The sequence below is a fragment of the Nomia melanderi genome, chromosome 11 (assembly GCF_051020985.1).
Source record: "Nomia melanderi isolate GNS246 chromosome 11, iyNomMela1, whole genome shotgun sequence".
NCBI lineage: Eukaryota > Metazoa > Arthropoda > Insecta > Hymenoptera > Halictidae > Nomia > Nomia melanderi.
Window position 1 is genome coordinate 15,060,768 of NC_135009.1, and position 15,735 is coordinate 15,076,502.

The following is a 15,735-nucleotide window of genomic DNA, read 5'->3' on the forward strand; positions in this document are numbered from 1 at the left end:
AACTTATGATTGAGAGCATGCAATGTTTTGATAACCTTGTACAGCTGATATATGTGGATCCTTGTTCCTTCATGCAGGTAATATGACTGACACGGAAAAGCTGAGGGACACTAGGTCCGAGTGCGGCGCCCGTGGCAGGAATACCAGGGTGAGACGAGGCTCTAGGGACGCCGTGTCAGCTTGCGGGGAACGCAGCGTGGACAGATTGTACCTCAGGGCTGCGGCGAATGCTAGAACCAAAGGATCGCGTCACACTTTATTAATTATACGTAGCGACTACGAGGGTCGAGGTGGAAACGCGTTAAGCGTCTCCAAAGGAGACGTGGTTGCCCTCCTCAGCGACCACGTTAGCGATTGGTTCTGGGTTCGATCGCGGGACGGCAGAGAAGGCTTCATACCTGCAGTTATCGCTGGTCATGGTTTCCTGTGATCGCCCTGCACAACTGTGTCACCGTAGATTTTAAAGATAATATTAATCCCATCGGTTCGAACATCGTAAAGGGTCAGCACTCCTTATGCGAAGAGCCTGTAGTCACATTTGTTTTATATGTTCATTCGAACGCCCCGAGTTATGTTTCCACGCTCACAGGTGCAGAAACGGACGCTTTTGCGCGGCTCCCGAAGGATTGAGCGTTTTTAATGCGAAGTATATCCTCACGTGATATCGACGAGTAACGACACTTGTATATTTTGTAAAAAGTCTTTTTATATCATGTTTTATAAAATGCACATTGTATTAATATATTTATTAAAGAATATATGTATACGTAACGAACCCCCCCGCCCCATTCCCGGCACTCCTGTTGATCAAGAGGTAATTTGGATTTGATCCGGTACATGCTTTGCTACACAAACTTCAACATTAGTTCACGATAATTAAAGTTCGTGCATACGTCAAGATTGTTCGAGGAACCGCCTATACTGAGCGCCTTCTGAGGAGTTTCTTGGTAAACAATGGTGTATACTGTGTTACTAGAAGTCGGCACTTTGGCTAACATCTCCCCTTGGTATGTTAGATGATAGACGTGCGGCGATCCTCCAGCAGCAATCACGCGTTCTTCATAAATATTCGCCACGTGAATCCCCTCGTCCGGTAATTCGAACACGGTAGCTGCTTCCATCGTACGCATGTGCCACAGCGACAAACTTGGTCCACCTCCGCATAACTAAGAAGAATTATGTACGTAAACTATTAAATTTTGAATCATTGTTTTATAATAAATTGTACAATGCAATATACGGACCAGCCAGTCATCCGTGAAATCCACAGCGCCAATCCATTTGCCCAACCAAGATCGCGCAACTTTGTTCACCAAATGTGGCGTCAGTATATTAGTATTTTCTTTTTTACGCAAATCCCATAACCTGACTGTTCCGTCTTCCCCGCCTGATGCTAGTTGATTGCCCCTAGGAATAAAGATTGCATTCTAGAATTTATATGAGTGACCTTATTATCGAATTATTATATAAAAAATATTGTTTGTGGTAACACAACTCGATTATTACTTGGTACATACGTCAGTGACAGGCAATGAATATAATCTGTGTGCCCTTGTAAACTTCGTACAATTCTACCATCTTCCAAACTAATTACATAAATATTATTATCACCACATCCAGCATACAACAGGTTACTTTGTTTAGAATATACTAAGTAGTTAACATCTGGCTTTTCATAACTGTCCCTGAAAATTTTAATATTGAATTTTAATACATATACACTCTGTATTTCATTTTAAGATTATTGGCTTATGATTTTATAGTGACTGTGAACATACTTATTAACAGGTAGCTGAACGGTCCACGAAACCTTAATTTTAGTTGCTTTACTAGAAGTAACCATTTTCCAATTCCATCCATGCACTTCTCCAGATGTTCCAGTGACTAGAAAATTATCTGTGGATACCATACTCATTACCTGTTGATCAGGATGAGCAGTAAACTGATACGTAGGCCCTTGTAATTCATTTTCATCCACTTTATGTGGCCCTAGAGCTTTTGATAATCTGTAAAGATATTAATATAAGTATTGATTCCTCACTGAATCTAAATCGTCCAATATTGTACAATATAATTTAACAATTCAGTCAACATAAATTAGTCACAACTAACATTAACTTAACCTATAGCTTATAGTATTCATGTTTACTGTTGTTTACACTGTAAGTTCACTTACTCAAAAACAGATACATCTCCATAAATATTCCCAGCTGCCAAATAGTTTCCATCCGGAGAAAAAGTTTGAGACAGTACTGTGTTATAAAATAACTTACGATTAAACGTTTCAGACATCATTTTTCAGCAATCACAGTATGTATCATGTCACTGATTGTGGTTAGGAAATCGAAATCAAATACAGAACAAGATGTATTTAATTGATAATTCTATTAACACTAAACGTATATGTAAAATGTAAAAATGCTTTTATAAGAACATTTTATTACATATTTCTCAATTTTTGCATTTAGCGGTGCTCCAACATTTTACACAACAATAGTTGATTTGGTAGCGCCACTTAACGAAACAATCCAGTACTTTTTGGCTAAAAGATTAACCGGGTCTCGATATGGTAGCAAACTTCTAAACCCATTTTATTGATAAATCGCATTTACCGATTGTTATGTTTTTCATTATTAAGATTATCAATTTTATATTATGCTTTTCAGTGTTTATAAATATTTATTCAATGCATTAAAAGTTCTTCAGAGAGACAAGGCTATAGTCAATGTGTCGGCAATGTAGATTGTAGATAAAGTCAATTTCTAATTGTTATTAAAAATCTAACTATACATTTTTAAATTCTTGTATTAATATCCGTAATATTCTTCTTATAAATAGTGAGTTAGAAACAAGTTGTGACAGAAGTTAAAATATTTTATTCGTTAAAATATTATCGATAAAAATATTTCAACATTTTTAGTGAACCATCGATTTCGGTGAACATAAAATTCAATGTCGCGACAGAGAACTTCCAAGAATTAAATAAATGATACTAGAATATAAATTCCAATGACTAGTGGACAAAAATATTTTCGTACTGTCCATCGTCATTCAATTCCAGGAATTTAATAATCGCTCGGCTGTCGCGATTTTTATTCCGAACGCGCAGGTACCATGAATCCTCCGGATCAACCCTTGTTATGGGATTAAGCGAACAACCCATCTCGCAAAAGCAAAATACCCTAAATTCCTTAGATTCTTTAATAGATAAATAGCCACAGGTAATAATAGCGGGGAGCGGTAGCGAATACAACCGGAAATCGCCGAATATCGCCGATAAGGGATGAAACATGGAGTGAAATTTTAGTATCAGTTCTCCGCGAGTCGCCGTTCGCGAAGGAGCTCTCTCCTCTCTCGTCTCTTAGACAATCAGTCGTGTCTTGGCGTAGTTGTGGACGTCGGGCTTCGTATGGCTTCAATCGAGTTTATTGAAAAGTATTGGACAATGTCGGACAGTGTTAGACTTTATGGAAAAGTATTGGACAATATGTATACGCGTTACTATTATTCCACATGTATTGCTAACTGCTTTACTTACTACTTCGTTATTTATTACTATTATTAGACTGCGGACCTTCATACGAATTAAAACGTTCTCAGAATATAATCGAAGACATAGAATTGCAATAGAAAATTATTTTTCCCAGCAAACATTGTAAAACAGCACCAAGATTTGAATATTTCATACTCGTATGTTTTCTCGTATCGCGCGCATTACGTCCAGCTCTGAAATTTCCTAGAAATGCATAAAAATTCGGAAATGGGTCCCTCGCAGCAACCTCCTCGTGGTGGGCCTGGAAACTAGCAGCGTCGCCGACAGAGTAGTTCCTATCGAGGATGCTGCTAGGCCAATGGTTGCGAAATTGTCTAAATATGCCGAGCAGTTATTCCTTAATTTAATGTAATTATTCTTTACTTTAATGTAATAATTCCGCTTGTTTCTCCAATTCCGGTTCACTTAGCCATGCAATGCAAGTGGATCGGGCCGTGTGTCACATCAGCCATTCTGCCGTTCTCGTACCTCGGTGTGACCGACTCATCGGATCATGATGGTGGAGCCGGAATCGGTACCCAGTTGCCGGTGTGCACTCCGTGGGTAGGGCGACCGGTTCGCCTGTGCCCATCGAAGCCATAAATCGCCGCGGGATCCTACTTCTTTGTAATCCGCTCCTAATCCTCTCTGAGGACGGGGCGTTGGGAAGTTAATGGGGGAAGGCGGTGCCGGTGGAGATCATCCTCTGTTCCGATGACGAGGGAGCATCGTAACTCGGCACGGTGGGCTGACTGGTCTGATCGCGGTTTGCTTCGCGTCACCCTGATTTTGCCTTTTTTAATCAGAGACTTCTTCTCTGATTTGTCTCATATCCGAATCATGGACTTCTTCCTTGATTCACTCCCTTTGCTTCTTGGCCTGATAATTGCTCGACATATCTGCGTCCAATGTGTCGTATTCCAAGTCTAAAGTAAGGTAGAATTAAGATTGTAATCCCTGACTTTGCTCTTGCTGAATCAGAGACTTCTTCTCTGATTGGAATAATGAACGAATCAAGGACTTCTTCCTTGATTCACTCCCCATACTGCGATGATTGTATAGTTTAAGTTATCCGTTAAGGCTAAGCTAAACTTAGAATTAAGATTGTAATCCCTCGTTTTGCTCTTGCTGAATCAGAGACTTCTTCTCTGATTGGAATGATGATCGAATCAAGGACTTTTTCCTTGATTCACTCCCCATACTGCGATGATTGTATAGTTTAAGTTATCCGTTAAGGCTAAGCTAAGTTAGAAATAAGCGTGCGAAAGAAGACGTCGATCATCCGCCGTGGGATACTTCATTTCAGACTCAAGAAAGAAAACAGCCGCCGTGGGATTATTATTAAGTGCGTTAGTAGTAAGTGCGTTAAGGCTAAGCTAAGTTCGATATAAGCGTGCGAAAGAAGACTTCGATCATCCGCCGTGGGATACTTCATTTCAGGCTCAAGAAAGAAAACAGCCGCCGTGGGATTATTATTAAGTGCGTTAGAAATAAGTGCGTTAAAAATAAGTGCGTTAAAAATAAGTGCGTTAAAAATAAGTGCGTTAAAAATAAGTGCGTTAAAAATAAAGATAAGACTTAGATGTAGAAAGGGAGGTCGGTGGAATCGAATTTCCACCCACCTCCCAGGGTCTCATTCGCAGCAACCTCCACGTGGTAGACCTGGAAACTAGCAGCATCGCCGATAACGTAATTCGTATCGAGGATGATGCTAGGCTAATGGCTGCGAGATTGTATAAAATAGTATTAAGACATTGTACGACAATTAAATTTTAGCCGCTAAAAACGCGACCGTCAGTGATTGTACTGATACATTTTTAGGTACCAATAAAACCGGAATTCCTAACTTACGACAAAGAATAATGTACTCGATTTTGTAACTTTACTTCGGATTTGTATTATACATGTCTAAAATGTTACATTAATGTAAGATTAACAAATAAATAATAGACTAAAAATCTCCCATTATCGCGGGGCTGGCGCGCATGTGTTGTTAATTAAAAAATCAAGGTTCCTATAATATCGTCGAGTGCGAACGGTAGAACGAGAAATTGTTTGTAATGTTGACGTCAAGGAGGTCACGAGTAAGGTGGGGATCTTCGACTATATAAGGACGGTCCTGACAGCAGGGAACTCAGTTCCTCGCGAACTCTGTAACTGGGAGGATCGGGGAGGACCAGGAGACCCTCATGTGGTCTCCTGGGGCCTACCCTGGCCTACCCTGGCCTACCCTGGCCTACCCTGGCCTACCCTGGGGCTATGCTGGACTACCTTTGGCTACCTTTGGCTACCCTGGACTACCCTGGACTACCCTGGACTACCCTGGACTACCCTGGACTACCCTGGACTACCCTGGACTACCCTGGACTACCCTGGGCTACCCTGGCCTATCCTGGCCTACCCTGGGGCTACCATGGGCTACCATGGGCTACCTTTGGCTACCATGGGCTACCATGGGCTACCATGGGCTACCATGGGCTACCTTTGGCTACCCTCGGCTACCCTGGACCTCTCTGGTCTACCATGGGCTACCCTGGCCTACCCTGGCCTACCTTTGGCTACCCTGGACCTCTCTGGTCTACCATGGGCTATCATGGCCTACCCTGGCCTACCTTTGGCTACCCTGGACCTCTCTGGTCTACCATGGGCTATCATGGCCTACCCTGGCCTACCCTGGCCTACCTTTGGCTACCCTCGACTACCCTGGACCTCTCTGGTCTACCATGGCCTGCCCTGGGCATCAGTGGTCTACTCCTACCTTCACTCTGAGGCACTGGTGACCAGTACTGACTAACACCGATGAGTAGAGAGTAATGCCGATCCATGGTGGCCAATACTGATGAATGCCAATGGTCCTCGGCTCCTCCTAAGCTACGTACCGATTGCGAACAGCGATCGGTGAGTCGCATGCTCTTTCTTTTTAACTCCAGTCACCGATCATGTCGTAGGATGAATGGTCCGAAGCGACACCGGTGACTGGTAGTACCATTTTAGTAGTTTTTGATTTTGTGAGTGCAGTGACCTCGGATATGTCTCTCGAGGCATAACTGAGAGTAGTAGCATTTTTTGATTTATTTGTTAGATAGGATAGGGTTTTCTTGTACGTCGCGTTTAACGTTAACTGCAAATATTAGCAACAATGCTCTGAATTTTTATCGGATTACAACTAAAGTAACTTAAGACGTAACACAACCTTCAACATTGAATATTAAGATAATACGACTGAGAACTTAGTGGTACATTAATTGTATCAATAAGTTCGGTCTAGTTTTCGGTTCCTACAGTTCGACTAAGATACAATACATTGAAATGATTGATTATTCGCGTTAAAGTTCATTTAATCGGTGAAATATCACAGTAAATATCGTACAAGAAAACATTTCGCGACGGGTAGGTCTCTGAATCGAAGCAACTACTTGTAAAACATTCTTCCGATATTAGAAACAGCTGCTTCGACAAAGGGATCGCCTGAGGATTTTTAAAAATGTGTTAAAAGTTTAAAATAGATTCATTCTTACTGAAATTTTACTTAAACTCTCATTTTCCATTAAATTTCAATGTCTCTTATTCTTTTTTTGCACATTAAAGTATTGATATATTAGTAGTCCTATCATTTATAAAGTTAGAGAATTAAATTCTTAATTCTGAGTCAATTACAGTCACTATTAAGAACCAAAGAACATTAGTCCGTTAGAAAAATCAGAAACTAACATGATTTTATAGCTAGGATTTTCAGGATATTGTTTCCATGCTCGTTGCTCGATCTCTCTCACGTGCCCAGGTGCTACTTGATTGAGTGAGAGCAATGGGCATGATGAAATTGTTATTATTTAAACATGTGAGCGATGGGCAATGGCTAACGTATCGTTTCCGACGTATTATCCACTTGTGTGTGTGTGGTTAGGAAGTTGAAATGCGTCGGACTTTATAATATGATAAATACTCTTTATACGTATATATTCCAGTTACTGTAAATGAAATAAATAAATTGTTTGTGGAATATATACGCACTTTTCCTTATTCCCTTACTCAGTAGAGTACGAATATTAACATATTAGAATACTTTGATCGTCCATACGTTACCAAATGACATAAAGAACAGTAGAATGATATCAATTTCAATGAATTATTCATGTCAAGTAAAATATTTTCTCAAAGATCGTTAGCCATTGCCAGTCGATTTCAGGAATCGATAAACTAGAGTATGAATGTGGTTGTTAGCTAACGTCCCGGGACGTTCTCTCTAAGCGTTAGGTTCTTTCGCACTCAGGTGCATCAGAGACAATCGTGGAATGATGTGTGTTTGTGAGAATGAGTCTTTTGCCCCTTTTTTAAATATAGCTATAGGTAGGCAGGTAGCATACTCTCTGGAATGAATGTTAGATTTAAGTAGGCAGGGGCCGGTGCTGGCCGTCGTTTCTGCGCGATGGTCAGTTACCGGGGGAACTTGAAAAATCAGTTCAAAGTTGATAGCAAAACGGAGCATGCCGTTTGCTGATCAATCTTGATCTCGAGTTTTCAAGTTCCACGTAGATACCGCGGTCGCGATCGGTGTCAGGCGCGAATAGGCGAAACGTTCGAAATTGCTCGATTGCACTGTCGAATGGTCGATGGCTGTTCCCGAGCCATTGGCCATTCGCTAGCGAGCAAGATCAGGGTTTCAGAAATGGCGGCCGGCCGAAGAAAAGAAGAGGCGTATGCCGAAGAGGCCCCGACAAAATGTCGCTCAAGAGGGCAACTATTAATGGCGCTCCATCTTAGCATGGAGATGGAGCGTCATTTTATGTTACTACTTTGTCACTGCACTCACTTTAGCTTCAGTAGAAATAGTAGTAGTAGTAGAAAAGTAGTTGTAGTTGAATCGGGCTGGCCATAGCCGCCCCAACGACCAGCAATGAGCATTTCGCGATTTTTAATTAGCGTTGCGAGACAAACATTACGGTTTGGACTAGAGTTGCGAATGATATAATCGCGATTTTGACTAGAATTGATTCTTATACTTGTTTTTTGAAATTACTGTAAAGATAGCTTTGCGTATGACGAACACTGATCGCGTTTGATTTTAATACTATTAAATATAAAGCTCAATTACGTTAAATAACACGCAGTTCTCTTGATTTTGATGTAGAGTTGCGATTAATTGAATAAACGCGTTTGATAGAATACACTTTATTAGATATAATTCTCATTGATTAAAGTAGCGTTGCGATACCGATCTTTCGCGTTCTTCTTAGTGTTGCGACAATAATTTTTCGCGTTGCCTTAGAGTTGCGTTGTATTAAATGCTCAAAGATATGCTGGAACCATAAGAACCACAAAGCAGTTTGCATTACTGCGAACAGTGGTTCTTCGCAGCTGAAATAGCTGCACATTATTGCCCGCAGCCGAATTGGCTGCCCCACGATCTTAAACGTAGAGTTGCGTATAATGAAACTGGTGCACGCGAGTTATTTGTTTTATATTAAATAAATTAGAGTTGCGATGGATACTGAATCCCCCGCGTTTTAATTTTATGATATTTCTACAGTAGCGTTGCGATTAATTATACAGTTTTCGCGTTTCTTGTTGAAATCTTTGCATATCTTATTAATTAGCGTGGCGAACAATGATGCACCCTTCGCGTTTATTATTGAAATATTTTTATATTCCCTAAATTAGTGTTGCGAAAGAAATGGTCCACTCTCGCGACTTTTATAGCACATATAATATACAGAGTGGACAGCCCCATTTTTTAAACATCCCTCCTTCTATTCAATTTCATGTAATTGAACAAAATTTACTATGTAATAAAGTATGCTTCTGCTTCAGAGAAATTTGGGTGGGATACAGGATGCAATTCTCAGGGGAAAATGGTATACACTTTAATTTTAATTCTAATTTACTTTATTTAATCATTTCTGTTTCTGTTTGAGGGAACATTATAACTGCAATGGTAAGGAAAAATCTTACCCTTTTCCTTAGACTCCATTTCTTAAATTATATTCAGTCGCTAATAGAATAAGACAGTTTCTGTTTCAGTTTCTTTGACTTATCCTACTCATTTGTTTCAGCTCCAATTCTAATCTATTTTTAATTTCATTTTAAACTAATGTCATTTTACCATCGACACATTATTAATGTATCCTTAATACAATTCTTATTTGTTTCAGCTCTAATTCTAATCTATTTTCAATTTCATTTTAAACTAATGTCATTTTATCATCGACACATTATTAATGTATCCTTAATACAATTCTTATTTGTTTCAGCCCTAATTCTAATGTACTTTTAATCTAATTTCAGTCTAATCGTAATCTAATTTCATTTTAACATTGACACATTATTCATTTATTCGAAATATACTTTTCACTTAGTGTTACTGCAGTTCATTTACAATTCTCTCGTAACCATTTTACACATGTATGTTCTAATTAAGAATAGACTCAAGAAAGAAGACAGCTAAGGGATCAGTATTGTTAAAAGCGTTAAATATAAGTGCGTTAACAATAAGTGCGTTAACAATAAGTGCGTTAACAATAAGTGCGTTAACAATAAGTGCGATAAAAATAAGCGCGTTCGAGATAAGATTTAGAATTAGAAACGGAGGTCGATGGAATTGAATTTCCATCCACCTCCCAGGGTCCCTCGCAGCAACCTCCACGTGGTAGACCTGGAAACTAGCAGCATCGTCGATAGAGTAGTTCCTATCGAGGATGGTGCTAGGCCAATGGCTGCGAAATTGTCTAAATATGTCGAGTAGTTATTCTTTAGATTGATTCGCTTTCGCCTGTTTCTCGTTTTACTCCGGTTCACTTAGCCATGCATGCAAGTGAATCGGCCGCGTGTCAGGTCAGTCAGGGCTACAGTGTTGTAACTCGATGCGACCGATTCAAAGGGTTATGATGGTGGGGTCCGGTTTGTACCCCGTGGGGAGGGATGCTAGTTGTCCTGTGCCCATCAAAGCCAGAATCGTCACGGAGATCCCAGCAATGGGTGAACGCTGGCGCCGGTGGAGATCATCCTCTGTCCTGGAGATGAGGAAGCATCGGACCTCAACACTGTAGTTCCGCCTGGGTTGCTCGCGGTTTGCTCGCGCACCATTCTTTTTAATCAGGGACTTCCTCTCTGATTTCTCTAATTGTCGAATCGAGGACTTCCTCCTCGATTCTCTCCCACTGCTTTTGGCCCGATAATTGCTCGACATATATGCCACCGATATACAATTGTATTAATCTAAGCTAAGTTAGTATTAAGCATGGGAAAGAAGACGTCGATCATCCGCCGTGGGATTATTAGAATATGACATGCGATAGATATAAGTGCGTTAAAGATAAGAATTAGATTTAGAACGGGAGGTCGGTGGATTTGAATTGTCCACCCACCTCCCAGGGTCCCTCGCAGCAACCTCCACGCGGTGGACCTGGTAACTAGCAGCATCGCCGATAATGGTGGCCATCGAGGATGCTGCTAGGCTAATTGGCTGCGACACTGTATAAAATATGTCGAGTAGTTATTCTTTAGATTCGTTCACTTATTCCGCCTGTTTTTCCATTTGTTCCGATTCACTTAGCCATGTATGCAAGTGAATCGGCCGTGTTCAGGCCAGTCAGCGCTGCAGTGTCGTAAGTCGATGTGATCGATTCGAAAGGTCATGATGGTGGACTCAGGACTGGTACCATGTTACCGGTACGAGTCTGTGGGTACGGAAACTCTATATATAGTCCCGAGCCCATCGAAGCCATAATTGTCACGGAGATCCTCTCCTTTGTAATACGCTCTCGCCCTCAGGGCAGGGTGTTGGGGAGAAATGGGGGAACGCTGGCGCCGGCCGAGATCATCCTCTGATTGATTAGATGAGGGATCATCGGAACTCGGCACTGTAGTTCTGCCTGTCCTGACCACGGTTTGCTTCGCGGCACCGTGACTTTGCCTTTTTTAATCAGAGACTTCTTCTCTGATTTCTCATCTTCGAATCGAGAACTTCCTTCTTGATTCGCCCCCTTTGCTTCTTGCCCCGATAATTGCTCGACATATTCGCGAATGATGTACAGTTTCATAAGACTAAACTAAGTTAGAAGTATGATTGTATCCCCGATACAATCATACAAGTATAAAACATGCCGAGTAGTTACTGATTAGTTTAATTCTCTCGTTTCGCTTGTCTCTCTTTACTCCGATTCACTTGGCCATGCAAGTGATCGGCCGTCTGTCAAATCAGTCAGCTGTTTCGATAATTGCTCGGCATTCTGCGACTAAATTATAGTTCAATCTATTTGTTAAGGCTAATCTAAGTTAGAATTAAGCGTGCGAAAGAAGACGTCGATCATCCGCCGTGGGATACTTCATCGTTTCGCCGAGGGATTATTATAATTTTAAGAACGATAGATATAAATGCGTTAAAGATAAGATTTAGGATTAGAAAGGGAGGTCGGTGGAATTGAATTCTCCACCCACCTCCCAGGGTCCCTCGCAGCAACCTCCACGTGGTAGACCTGGAAACTAGCAGCATCGCCGATAGAGTAGTTCCTATCGAGGATGGTGCTAGGCCAATGGCTGCGAAATGGTCTAAATATGTCGAGTAGTTATTCTTTAACTTGATTCTGTGATCTTTAACTGATTTCGCCCGTTTCTCAATTTACTCCGGTTCACTTAGCCATGAGTGCAAGTGAATCGGCCGCGTCTGATCAGTCAGCGCTGCAGTGTCGTAACTCGGTGCGACCGATTCGAAAGATTATGATGGTGGGTTCCGGTAGGTTCCCGTGGGGAGGGACACAAGTTGTCCTGTGCCCATCGAAGCCAGAATCGTCACGGAGATCCCAGCAATGGGTGAACGCTGGCGCCGGTGGAGATCATCCTCTGATCCGTAGATGAGGAAGCACCGGACCTCGGCACTGCAGTTCTGCCTGCTCTGCTCGCGGTTTGCTCGCGTCACCCTGATTTTGCCTATTTTCAGTCAGAGACTTCTTCTCTGATTTCTCATGCTCGAATCAAGGGCTTCTTCCTTGATTCGCTCCTCCGTTTCTTGCTTCGATAATTCCTCGACATATCTGCGACCAATGTGTAGTTTCATAAGGCTAAGCTAAGGTAGAATTAAGATCGCATCCCCTAATTGTCTCGCGTCATCTCGTTCTCGAGTCGAGGACTTCTTCCTTGATTCATTCCCCTTACTGCGATGATTGTAGAATTTAAGGTATGCGTTTAAGCTAAGCTAAGTTAGAATTACGAAAGAAGACGTCGATCATCCACCGAGGGACACTTCATCGTTTCGAGCGATTATTATATTAAGAGCGATAGATATAAGTGCGTTAATTGCTCGTTGCGCCCAATGCTCGAATCAAGGACTTCTTCCTTGATTCGCTTCCTATACTGCGATGATTGTATAATAAAATTTATGCGCTGCGACTGAACTGCGTTAGAATTAAGCGTGCGAAGGAAGACACTTCAGACTCAAGAAAGAAGTCAGCCGCCGTGGGATTACTTTTACTTGCGAAACCGATAATTGCGTTTAAAATAATGCTTAGAATTAGAAAGGGAGGTCGGTGGAATTGAATTTCCACCCACCTCCCAGGGTCCCTCGCAGCAACCTCCACGTGGTGGACCTGGAAACTAGCAGCATCGCCGATAGAGTAGTTCCTATCGAGGATGGTGCTAGGCCAATGGCTGCGAAATGGTCTAAATATGTCGAGTAGTTATTCTTTAACTTGATTCTGTGATCTTTAACTGATTTCGCCCGTTTCTCAATTTACTCCGGTTCACTTAGCCATGAGTGCAAGTGAATCGGCCGCGTCTGATCAGTCAGCGCTGCAGTGTCGTAACTCGGTGCGACCGATTCGAAAGATTATGATGGTGGGTTCCGGTAGGTTCCCGTGGGGAGGGACACAAGTTGTCCTGTGCCCATCGAAGCCAGAATCGTCACGGAGATCCCAGCAATGGGTGAACGCTGGCGCCGGTGGAGATCATCCTCTGATCCGTAGATGAGGAAGCACCGGACCTCGACACTGCAGTTCTGCCTGCTCTGCTCGCGGTTTGCTCGCGTCACCCTGATTTTGCCTATTTTCAATCAGGGACTTCTTCTCTGATTTCTCGTCTTCGAATCAAGGGCTTCTTCCTTGATTCGCCCCCTCTGTTTCTTGCTTCGATAATTGCTCGACATATCTGCGACCAGTGCGTAGTTTCGTAAGGCTAAACTAATGTAGAATTAAGATTGCATCCCCTAATTGTCTCATGTTGAATCAGAGACTTCTGTGATTCATCTTACATTGTAGAATTTAAGGTATTCGTTAAAGGTAGACTAAGTTAAAATTAAGCCTACGAAAGAAGACGTCGATCGTCCACCGTGGGATTATTATAGTATTAAATGCGATAGATATGAGTGCGTTAAATATAAGATTTAGATTTAGAACTTCCTCCTTAGAAAGAAGACCGCCGAGGGATTAGTATTATTAAGAGCGTTAAATATAAGTGCGTTAACAATAAGTGCGTTAAATATAAGTGCGATAAAAATAAGCTCGTTAGAGATAAGATCTAGAATTAGAAAGGGAGGTCGGTGGAATTGAATGTTCCACCCACCTCCCAGGGTCTCCACTCGCAGCAACCTCCACGCGGTGAGACCTGGGCAACTAACACTGTCCCTAGTAGAATATTCTCTGCGAAGGACTATGTTAGGCTAATTGGCTGCGATAATTTTATAATTTAATAATTTAAATATGAAATATGCAATCATCGGCAGGTAAGTAGTACTTAGAAAATATTTATGTTTCTGCTGGATGCTGGAGGGAGTTGTTTAATTTATTTATTATTCAATTTTCGTATTAAATTAATTTTTTTTAATCGTTTCTCAGGGAAATATCTATCGTCTTTTCAGTAATTGCAGAAAGAAGACATCAGGAATCTGCTAATTTTAATACTAACTTGTGTCCTTTTTAGTATGTTTCTGCAAAAATGTAAAATTGTTATATAAGGTCAAAATAATACCTAACGATGTGTTATACATTTTAATCCTGAATGCTTAACAATTTTGTTAGATATGTTATACTTTAGAAAAAATTTATATTGAATTTCAATATCACTTGCCAAAATTTCAATTATTAATATGAGAACTGTTAGTGTATATAATTTATTGAAGAAATTTTTACAACAGTATAATTAGTCAAAACAATTTCTTCTGTAACTGCTGTGGTGACGACTTTATTTTTCCTTTTCACAATTGGGAACAGAGTAAAAAGTTTTTTTTTTGCAATGAATGCTACAATTAATTGTTCGTTGCCAAATATTTCATAAATATTGTGTTAATAACACAAAATAGTCAAGTATAGTCTGTTAACAGGCATTAAGATAATAATTTTTAAAAACAACGAATTTTTAAAATTTCATTACCTTATCCTGGTTTGGTGGCGTCATATTAGACGAATCGGTGTGAGAAACCCCTTAAAACGTCGCGAGAGACCTCTAGAACCGGTGTGAGAAGTCCCTTAAACCGTCGCGAAAAATCTCCGTAATCGGTGTGAGGAAACACTTAAAACGTTGTATCATTCCTCTGGCATCAGTGTGAGAAACCCCTTAAACCGTTGTGAGACCCCTCCGGAGTTGTTGTGAGAAACCCTTTAAACTGTTGTGAGAGACCTACGCAGTCTGTGTGAGAAGCCCCTTAAACTGTTGTGAGAGACCTACGCAGTCGGTGTGAGAAACTCCTTAAACTGTTGTGAGAGACCTACGCAGTCGGTGTGAGAAACCTCTTAAACTCCTGCAAAAGACTCACGAGAGACCCCCGCGAGAGACCCCCGTGAGAGACTCCCTCGAACCCCCACGAGAGACCCCTCAGACCCCCTTAAGAAACATCCAAATTTAAACGAGAGACCCCCTCGAACCCCCTCGTGAAGAGATTTCTCTTAAGAGCTTGAAAAGTTTAACGAGGGGGTTCGAGGGGGTCTCTCGTTTAATTCTGGGGGTTCGAGGGGGTCTCTCGTTTAAAATTGGGAGTTTCTCGAAGGGGTCTGAGGGGTCTCTCGTGGGGGTTCTAGGGGGTCTCTCGTTTAAATCTGGGGGTTCGAGGGGGTCTCTCGTTTAAAATTGGGAGTTTCTCGAAGGGGTCTGAGGGGTCTCTCGTGGGGGTTCTAGGGGGTCTCTCGTTTAAATTTGGGGGTTCGAGGGGGTCTCTTGTTTAAATCTGGGGGTTCGAGGGGGTCTCTTGTTTAAAATTGGGAGTTTCTCGAAGGGGTCTGAGG

The 15,735-nt window shown here is 41.5% G+C and overlaps 2 protein-coding genes across 5 annotated transcripts in view; one reads left to right on the forward strand and one right to left on the reverse strand.

Annotated features, from left to right (window-relative positions):
* LOC116432172 (uncharacterized) overlaps positions 1 to 756 on the forward strand; it is a 94,490-nt gene extending 93,734 nt beyond the window's left edge. For all 4 annotated transcript variants that reach the window (XM_031988657.2, XM_076372354.1, XM_031988659.2 and 1 more), the window contains one exon: positions 78 to 756. In XM_031988657.2, the coding sequence (XP_031844517.1) occupies positions 78 to 430 (353 nt within the window). In that variant the 3' untranslated portion in view covers positions 431 to 756. The remainder of the gene's footprint in view (positions 1 to 77) is intronic.
* A 32-nt stretch (positions 757 to 788) lies between these two features.
* On the reverse strand, positions 789 to 2,501 carry thoc6 (THO complex subunit 6). Its single transcript, XM_031988661.2, has 5 exons — positions 2,177 to 2,501; positions 1,779 to 2,006; positions 1,518 to 1,685; positions 1,245 to 1,407; positions 789 to 1,166 (listed from the first exon to the last, which is right to left on the reverse strand). The coding sequence occupies exons 1-5, from the start codon at positions 2,293 to 2,295 to the stop codon at positions 846 to 848; spliced, it is 999 nt and encodes a 332-aa protein (XP_031844521.1). The 5' UTR covers positions 2,296 to 2,501; the 3' UTR covers positions 789 to 845.
* Positions 2,502 to 15,735: the final 13,234 nt, after the last annotated feature.

What these genes read in the sequence shown, in the direction of transcription:
- thoc6 (XM_031988661.2), bottom strand. Translation starts at nt 2,295, where the DNA reads ATGATGTCTGAAACGTTTAATCGTAAGTTATTTTATAACACAGTACTG. An exon ending in GGAGATGTATCTGTTTTTGA is followed by an intron (nt 2,007 to 2,176) that starts GTAAGTGAACTT and finishes ATATCTTTACAG; the next exon opens with ATTATCAAAAGCTCTAGGGC. An exon ending in ATTCATTGCCTGTCACTGAC is followed by an intron (nt 1,408 to 1,517) that starts GTATGTACCAAG and finishes CTTTATTCCTAG; the next exon opens with GGGCAATCAACTAGCATCAG.